Here is a 9847-nt window from a genome sequence, read left to right on the forward strand (position 1 = left end):
ATCCTGCCAACAACGCTAGGAATTTTTGTTGTAGAATAACAGTCTTGAGAAGGTCTTCTGTCCATCAACATTTTTTTAATTCAGCAAATGGTCTGTAGAAGATGATAACTGAACTTTTACATTAGCTTTTATATTTTTCTCCTGCCCTCGGGTTGAAGGGCCGTGCCCAGATAGACAACTGTCTCCATCAATGATCTTACTACTTCTGCGCACAGTGAATCTCCCTTTTTCACGCAGTGGCCTATCAATCAACTGTACTGTATTCTTTTTCACAATGGTGGGGAGGGCTGTGTTTCGGTAAAAGTACATCAATAGGATACAGTCATTAGTTATGTTCAACAGCCATAGCACAATAACAGGTAGAATCATTAGTCACATTTGACAGCTTAATGGCAGTTCTGCGCTTCATGTCAGTAGTGTATGACTGGATGCATGTGCTGTTAGGTTCTCATCCAAGGATACAAAGTTCACTAAAGGTCTGGGACAGGTTGGGGCCTGTCCTCACATGGCCTTCCTTATAAGACAAAAGCTCTTAACATGAACAGTGATCACTTTACCAAAAGGCAACAGCCTGTAAAAGCATCTCTTATTGATTAATCATTCAATTAGTTAAGCTTGTGAATCTTAGCACACTCCTGCCAAGCCCTTTCATTTTAAACATTTACACTGCACATAGTATAATTTCATATTTTTATTCTAATTTTCTTTTCTATGCACCAAAACACCAAAGCAAATTCCTGGTATGGTAAAACCTACATGGCAATAAACCGGATTCTGCTATGGAATTGGAAAACACAAAATAAAAAGAATAAAAAATAAAACTTGTGCATTAGGTGGAGTGTTTCAATTAATTCCACCGTTGCTACATGCCAGTGTAGATGCCGCTTGTGTCAATAATTGTTTTATCCCATTCTGCTTATGCGTCTCAATACTGCGGGGGAGTTGGGCTCTGGTTTGTTTTTTCCTTGACCTGGTGATCAGCACATCTGGGAGATGTCGTCCAATGTGTTTCCATTCAATAACCCTACAACGGTGAAGCAACACCAACACACCGTCCTTGTCCTCTAGACGACTCTATCTCTGTTGCTGTCGTAGCTGATCAGACACCAGTAGGCAGCTCTTCCGACTCCTGCGTTTCATTTGATCTCACCATAATGTGACTCACATGCCAATCTGTTTGTGGGCTAAATGCGTACAGCTTCAAGTTTACAGGCGGAACTCGCACTTGTGAACATAAGTTCAGCATGAGGTGCATCAGTCTGCATACTGTGTATCCTGCATGCAGCTGCACACACTGAACCCTTGACAATTTAGCACAAATTCACAAACTTTTACTGCCCTAAGTGATAGTATTTATTTGAAATATTACATTTCATCTCAAAATGTTGGTGGACATCCCTTTGAACCTGACTAAAGTTTGGTTGATGGGATAAATGGTGCAGTTACCTATAGTAGGGCTCAGTAAATAAATTATTGAAAATTCAGTATGGTGTTACTTGATGGACCTACAGGTAAATATTTAGAGCGAGACAAGCTGAATAAGTCCATTATATGTGATCTAATTTGAATTTACAGCAAAAGAGATGGTATACTTCTCCAGCAGCTTGTTTTCCACTACAGAATCTTAATGGCCCTGTAATCTGGGGCTTCGCCTAACCTGAACTTATATGAACCACTAAGGTTCTCGTGTTCTCACTGTGTTTAACAAACAAGGCAGCATAGCATGCATGTCGGATATTTTGAATCAGAACATTACTTACATTATATTAAAAAATTAATTCATTGCATTTTTAAAGGAACAATCAGAATAGTGTAATGAGAAGACTGGCACCACTCATATGTTTCCATTAAACATGAAGCTACAGCCTGTTAGCTTAGCACAAAGGCTAGGAGCAGGGGGAAACAGCTATGCTGGCTCAGTGCAAAAGGTAACAAAATCAACCTAACAGCACCTATAAAGCTCACTGATCATCATGTAATATCTCAAGTGTCAACGGTTACACTTTAAATTACAGGTCGTTAAGCTCCTATGGTGAAAAACTTCCATAAAAAACAACAACAGATGATATGGGTATTATTGGTTTTATCTTGATTATCATCACTTACCATGTTGGGCTGCGCTGAAGCCACTGTGGCCTGATTCACGGTGGGTTGCTGCTGAGGTTGTGCCTGCTGCTGCTGATTGGGCACAGGCTGCCCTTGGGGTGGGACTGGCTGCTGCTGATTGGGAGCAACTTGTTGTTGTGGCATCATGGGCTGCGTTGCTGTGGTGACGGTTGTAAGGCTGGGCTGATTGATCTTCACCCCAGCGACTGATGGGATGGTTGGCTGACTGGTGAACGGAGGACCTTGATTGACCATTCCTGGGACTGGAGGAGGCAGAGGGAACACGACAAAAGTCAGAACACATACCATGTTTAAAAACATATAATGTAGATTACGTCCACTGCTAAAAAATATATTCTGTCCTTTACTATTTTTTGGTCACTTTTCATTCATTCATGAGTCTAAAGATCCCGAAATTATAGGTCACTCTGGGTGAGAGCATCTTTAAAAATCCAAACATGTAAAAAAGAAAAAGAAAAAAGGATAGCAACATCATCTTTACTGTAAGCAAGACAGTAACAAATACAGTATGCAGACAGAGACACCACAACTAAAAGCTTGGCTAACATAAATTGTTCGCAAAAGGCCCACAGAGTCCACTGGTAACTCACAGCGACTCTTCTGGTTGTTGGCTGCATCCACGGCCATCTGTGCAGCCACCTGAGCAGCAGTCATGGGGGCCGGATTCTGTCAGCGAACAGATTAAAGGAAGACAATGCTGGGTAAAACGTTTTAGGGAAGGAACATAAACACCACTGTCTGAAACAGAGCCAAAAGCAGGCAGCAGGAATTAGTCTCCAGGCAGCCTTACGCTGTGTGGCTGCTTGCCCATTACCTGATAAGGGTGGGTTGTGTTAATGGGTGGAGGGGGCTGTGAAGCTCCACCAAGAGGCTGACTGACAGGCAGCGGCTGAGGAGGGATGACAGGTTTGAGCGGCCCAGGTCCTCCACCTGAGGAAACTGGAGACAGACACTGGGATGAACTTAGAGTTTGTACTCAGTTTTGAGATGTAAACTTCACACTGACTCACAGAAAGGTGTAGGAGTCACCATTTGGAATAGCTCACACTGTCTTTATTTACAACTGCTGATGCTACCGGCAACTAAACAATGATTTCACATGATTAACCACATCATCTTACAGTGGAATTTTTAACTTTTGAAAATCTCCTTCAGCAGTTCATACATGTGAAATTAGCAACAGTATTAGTCAGGATGTAATTATAGAAAACAGGCCAAAATGAAATATCATCAAAATCAGACTGGAGCTTGGAGGAAAGTCTGCTGCTGGTAGAGGAAGGACCTCCGAGAGAAAACGAAGACTAAAAGGGCAATTTAGCACCACACTGAAAAGCACACACAAAAAAAGATGTATGAAAGGAGAACAAACAACACTAACGCCAGCTTTAGTGCACAGGCACTCCAAAACTCCTCTTCCTCTTTCAGAACGTGTTTGCTTGTCTCTGAAGGTAAGATTTATTGAAAGAGTACTTTCAAAACAAAAGTTACAAAATGCTTCACAATACATTTTTGAATTCCATGTATTGTAGCCATCTGGGATGAGAACTGGCTGCACCAAACAATCTTAAGGTAGACTATGCAGGACTGTCAGTTCCTGTAAGTAAAGAAGCTCATCAGCAAAGGTAAAAGGAAAAGCTGCCCCCAGATTCACGCTTGATGCCATTTCGCCTCACTATATTTGCATTTTTTCAGAGCTGTGTCTCTTGGATGCCTGTCGCTTATGGTCGGGCAAAGGAAGTCAAAGGAATAAGGTCAGTAACTTCCATTACTTAAGCTGCACTGGTTGACTGCTTTGGTCACTTGTGGGCAGACGAGCTCCACAACCAGCTGACAGACACACAGCATTCACAAAGTGCTACGTGTGTGGCAATTTCAATTCTAAATCTAAAATTGATCAAAATAAGCTTTCGATTTTGATTACTAAAATCAGAAGCAGGATCGGCAATTCTGGTAACCTGCAGCTGCACTTTTCCAGACACCATGGTCACTGCCGGAGTCGGAGATAACAGACAAACAACAGAACTGGAAAATCCTCCTGTTGCACTGACAGAAAAACTATAATTTACAGGCTAAGCTACACGTGGGTACCATACACCACCTATGGTAACACAACCAATATGGCAGGATATAATCGCATCATAAACAACCGTAAAAAAACAAATCTACTAGAATCTGGGGACTTTTTGCGGGTGAGAGAACTGTTGTTGTAAAGTAACCTTCTGCCATCTAGTGGCTCTGCTTTTTGTTTTTGTGTTACACAGTTTGTTCCCAATACACTGGTGAAATAAGTATTTTTACATTTCAAATAAATAATTTAAATTTGACTACAGGGCCATAGTGTTGTACTAATGTAACAACAGTTATATCACATCTTTTCAAAGAAACATTTGAAAATGTAAATGACAGTTGTCAGGGTGTACATTCAATGATCTGTTGCGTTTTACACATTAAGACTTAATAATCAGCAATCACATCGCCTTCACTGCTGAAAAAACTGGAAAATCAAACTGAAAAGTCTCTTTATCTGCCAGATATTTGACTTTCTGCACCAGCTAGTTGCTGACTTTGTCTGATGCTGAGTGCTTGCTGGGTAGCATACAGTAAAAACTACAACGGGGGCATTCCCTAAAGATTAGTAAAGCTGGAGTAATGCCTGTGTGAGTGACAGTTATTTAAGTGCATAAGTTCTGGGTTGTGAAGCAGCTATCCACTGCCACCTGTAGGGTTACATGATAGTAATTATCCTTAATGCTGTAATGAAGGAATTAACTGCTTTATCTGTAAACCACAAACAAAATTGCTTATTCAAAGATACTGATTACAGCTGGAGGGCCAATAAAAAATATTTCAACTATACACCCATACAGTCTGATGCAATTCTATTTTTTTCAGAAGATATTTAAATGATCTGGACAGCACAGGTCTGAGCGCAGTGGCCCCCACACAAACAAGGATTTAAATGATGTTTCTCACCAGGAAGCGAGATGCCTCTGACCAGGACCATGTGGAAGGGGTCCTGACTGTAGTCTGGATGGGGTTCAACCGCACCTCCTACTGGAGATGCTCGCTCAAACAAAGCCCTTAGGGCAGGAAGTTTCCGTGGGGCCACCACAGAGAAGTGAATTCCTCTCTAAGAAATATGAAAATTAAATACCTTTAATGAAATACATTTTGCATTTTAACCATCAAAAAAAGTAAATAAAATACAAATATAATCCACCCACTCTTGACAATTGGGAAAAATCATATCCTAGCAAAAAATAAAAATAAAAATAAAATTATAACTTATCAACATTGATATGATTTCTGAGGTGAAACATTCTTTTTTTAAGTATTTTTGAAATAATGAAATAAATATGATTTATAAAATATTTCGATCTGCTTTTATATTTTAACTTCCAAACTTGCCCTGTGCCAGGTAACATCCTTATCCTAGACAAGAATTCACAATTCCAAACAATTGAAAAATGTAATAAAAGACTTCAAAATCTAAAACTAACAGTATGTACTGATAAAATCTGTGTAAGATGTACTTCTATATTCGTTTTGTTTTATTTTCTTTTTGTGAAAATTTGGGCCCTTTAAAGATGTGTCCAAGATTTTTGTCAACTCCTTTAGATTTCTACAAAAACATAATTTAATTTGACATATAAGGGGTTAGCTACATCCTAAGGACATTACTTCCTGGTTTCCAAAAAGGCGGGGATGCTGCTCAAGTACCTGTGAGCTTTCTGTGTAATAATATTGCTATCAGGTGTGTTTCAACGATAACATGTCAAAATCACAGCCCTTTAAAATCAAAACCAAATGAGAATTATGGTATAAAAATTAATATTTTGATTAACATTAAGTGAACTCTTGGCAACTTTGAAAAATAAAATGGCTACTCACTATGACTGCAGTGAAATTAAAAAATATAAAACTTTTTTCAACTCCAAAAGACTTCATCTCCATCAGACTTGACCCCTGACATCCATTATGTATGCTTTTCAAAAACTAGAAGTACTAGAATTACAGCCCTACGGTTGTATGCACACCAGTCAAGTTTCTCTTACAATTTACATGCATGTCGGTGAAAACATGGATGCTTCACACCCATAACCCCCCGACAAAACAGAAGATCGACCCGAATGTCTCCCCTTCTGTTCCTGAGATATGACGTTGAATAATGGCCAGAAAGTGTTTTATGCAGAATATTATGATGTCACAGTGAAGCTGACCTTTGACCTTTTGGATACAAAATGTCATCACTCCATTGTCTTATCCTATTAGACATTTGTGTGAAGTTTTGTCATAATAAGCATATGAATTCTTGAGTTATAGCCAAAAACATATTTTGTGAGGTCACACTGACCTTGACCTTTGACCCCACAAAATTCTAATAAGTTTATTCTCCAGTCCAAGTGGACATTTGTGTCAATATATATATATATTCCCTTGAGGTGTTCTAGAGATATTGTGTTCACAAAAACGAGACAGACGTATGGTCACATTGACCTTGAACTTTGACCACCGCAATGTAATCAGTTCATCCTTGAGACTAAGTGAATGTTTTTGCCAAATTTGAAAAAACATCCTGAAGCTGTTTTTGAGATATTGCATCCACAAGAATGAGATGGATGCATGTTGTGTTAAAAGAGGACAAATATTTACTGAAAATCTTGTTAGCAGCTTGTAAAAAAGCAATCGCGAAAAAAAAATGTTTGTGTTTATTTGTCTCCTCTTTTGGGAGATCTATGTTACGTTTTCAAAAATGCAATAAAGAAAAAGTATCAAAAAAAAGAATGAGATGGATGCAAGGTCACAGTGACCATGACCTTTGACCACCAAAGTCTAATCTATTCATCGTTGAGTCCAAGTAGACAGTTGTGCTTAAATTTTAAGAAATTCTCTCTTTTCTCTCTATTTTTGAATCATCGCATTCACCACAATGAGATGGATGCAAGGTCATGGCCAGCTTGACCTTTGAACCTTGACCACCAAAATCTAATCAGTTCATACTGAGTCCAAGTGAACGTTTGAACCAAATTTGAAAAAATTTCCTCAAGGCATTCTTATGATATAATGACCTTGGCTTTTGACCTATGACCACCAAAAACTAATCCGTTCATTGTTGGGTTCAAGTGGATAACTGAGCCAACTTTGAATAAATTCCCTAAAGGTGTTCTCGAGACATCGGGTTCACAAGGATGGGACGGATGGACGGATGGATGAACGGACATCCCAAAAAAATAAAGCCTCAAGCCATGGCTATCGCTGGTGTGGAGGCATTAAAAAAAAAACGCAATCACTGAGAGGTTGGCCCATTACAAGGTTTAACAGTCAAGACTGATCTTTTAAAATACATTTTCCCAGCATATTTGAAGAATACATTTTTTTTTTCTCAAAATAAGATTTTGTCCCAGTTCTCAAGAGTGACTGAATGACACAATTAGGTTTGTCATCCCCAGCTGAGTATTTGCTGAAGACAAAATGCAAGTGATGACTCACGTCTCTGATGATTTTGACCAAGTTGTCTGCTGTGCAGCCGGTGTAGCTGACACTCTCCACGGCAGGGAGCAGGTATGGAGGAGAGTTACACAGCAGCACACACACCTTGTGGGTTTGACCTCTGGCAGAAAGAGAGAAAGCAAAAGGCAAAGATTTTCAACTTACTGGGATTTTTTTAAGACTTGAATTTGATGTAAAAATTTGAAGGATTTCTGCACAGACTTTAAGACAGTCAGAGTTTATTAAAGCCGTCTCATTTTCATTTTAAGGCTGCATTTTAAAATGAAAATTAACTCTATACAGATTTTATTACTTTATATTGACCAAACAGGACAAACTTGATGCAATAGGCTGAGTGTTAAAACATTACAAGAAGCATTATATTGTAGTAATGGAGGGATAACTGTAAGCCCTCCACTGGTGGGCAGTAACTGTACTTTAAAAATGTACAAACTGTTTCAAGGATTTAGAGAGCAGTGTGAAACAAAAAGACTGCCTTACATTTGCTCCCTCATCTTCTTAAAGTCATCAAAGAGCTGCAAGGCCACAGAGAGTCCCTCTGCAATTAGACTACAGCTTTCCGCTCCACCTCCCATGAACCTGTGCAGAGAAACGGGGTCATATTTAATATTTGCAAAATCGTAAAGTTACATTTGTCTCTGTTGCGATGAAATAAAGCAGTATGAAACCACAAGAATGTCAACGTCGTAATAATCAAGCAGACTGTTTTTCAAGTTACTGGATGCTGTCGATCCACGAGACAAACTCAAAGGCAGAGCTGGTTGGGGCGTGACACTGGACGTATGACTCGGGGGCACAGTCCACTGTGTTGAACACCACAAGACCGTACTGTGTCCCTCCATACTAGAAGGACAATAGAAACAAAGGAATACTTACATTCACAACATCAAAAAAATGCTTCTCTGTGCAATCATCTGAAATCATTGACAAAAAAAAAACTTAGGGTAAACACTCACATCTCCACCAAAATCTGTTTCTGCTGGAGGCCCTCCATTGAAATATCTATTTTTAATGAAATAAAAAAATAAAACAGATGCATTTAGACATGGCAGCATGAATAATAAAGGAATAATAACAGGCAGTGTTTTAATGTTCTTACTCTATAGCTGGCAGTATATAATTCTTTCTTAAAGATTCAAAGTAAGGTCCAAGATTTGCCGTCCCTTCGATGACAAACACCACATCAGCCACCTGGTTGTTCCCAGGCTTAGTGGACGGCTCCATGAGTGCCGAACCTGCCACCACATATTTGGACAAAAAGAGGGGACAGATTTTACATTTTTGAGCAATGAGCGACGTCCACAGTGTGGCAGAAAATTAATCATATGGGCAGTTCCCCTGCAGGAACTTTATCTGCATTTCAACTGGAAGAATTGGGACATTTATTTCCTGAATTTAACTCAAGTGCAAAATAACAACAAACAGGAGAGATGCACTGCTTTACAAGCATCCAAGCTTCCCAATATCCGTTACTACTGACTGAAAATCTGCAATTAAATAACTAGGGATCATTCATCTGTAACACAGAGAAAGAAACAACTGCTTTTGTCCCCTTCAGAGGTTGTTTTTTTAAACTTTCCTCTATACAAAGCATCACTCATGTCAATAAAGATTAATCTTAACAACTAGATCACCTCTGATAGATGCAGTCTTCATCCACACATTACACTGATGGAAAACAGTGAAAATGAACCCCTTTAAAGCTGTAGATGTATTAAAATAACATGTTTGTTGCTTTAAGTTCTGCTGAACCCAGGAGAGACAGAGAGGAGTCAGGCAGCTTAAGTTACTGAGCACTGGCTAACAAGATAATATTACCCAGCCTAACTTACGTTACTGCTAAAACGACTCCTCCCTGGCTAATGCTACGAGCCCATCTCATCGCCCTGCTGAGTCAGAAAACGAAAGTAAAAGCAGTCTGCTCGGCCAAAACAACCCGAACAGCACAGAGCATTTAATTCAATGTAAGCTAACGTTTGGCAGTTAAACGTCAGTCAGCATTTTGAGCTAAAATAGCCTCAACTAACCCGCTATCTGGCCCGAAAGTGATGTGGACTGACCTGGTGGTGTACAGCTGCCAGTCGAATCGCGGTATTTCTTAGCTAGACACAAATAAAACTTAAAATCTGGTTGCTTTATTTCTCATCGCACAGCATGCTAGCATTACTTCATTTGTTGTATTTTGACGGAAGTGACCAAACGGCCCGCC

The 9847-nt window shown here is 39.5% G+C and overlaps 1 protein-coding gene across 4 annotated transcripts in view; it reads right to left on the reverse strand.

The window, feature by feature from the left end:
- Positions 1-9847, reverse strand: part of med25 (mediator complex subunit 25) — a 29577-nt gene extending 19730 nt beyond the window's left edge. For 3 of the 4 annotated variants that reach the window (XM_033645373.2, XM_033645374.2, XM_033645371.2), the window contains exons 1-10: positions 9699-9847; positions 8738-8873; positions 8595-8640; positions 8357-8481; positions 8119-8217; positions 7618-7738; positions 5101-5257; positions 2942-3066; positions 2718-2793; positions 2107-2369 (exon numbers count right to left, since the gene is read on the reverse strand). In XM_033645373.2, the coding sequence (XP_033501264.1) occupies positions 2107-2369; positions 2718-2793; positions 2942-3066; positions 5101-5257; positions 7618-7738; positions 8119-8217; positions 8357-8481; positions 8595-8640; positions 8738-8862 (1137 nt within the window). In that variant the 5' untranslated portion in view covers positions 8863-8873; positions 9699-9847. Of the gene's footprint in view, positions 1-2106; positions 2370-2717; positions 2794-2941; positions 3067-5100; positions 5258-7617; positions 7739-8118; positions 8218-8356; positions 8482-8594; positions 8641-8737; positions 8882-9696 lie in introns of all 4 variants that reach the window. The other variant, XM_078161332.1, reaches the window with a different exon arrangement.

This window comes from Epinephelus lanceolatus, chromosome 18, assembly GCF_041903045.1.
Source record: "Epinephelus lanceolatus isolate andai-2023 chromosome 18, ASM4190304v1, whole genome shotgun sequence".
NCBI lineage: Eukaryota > Metazoa > Chordata > Actinopteri > Perciformes > Serranidae > Epinephelus > Epinephelus lanceolatus.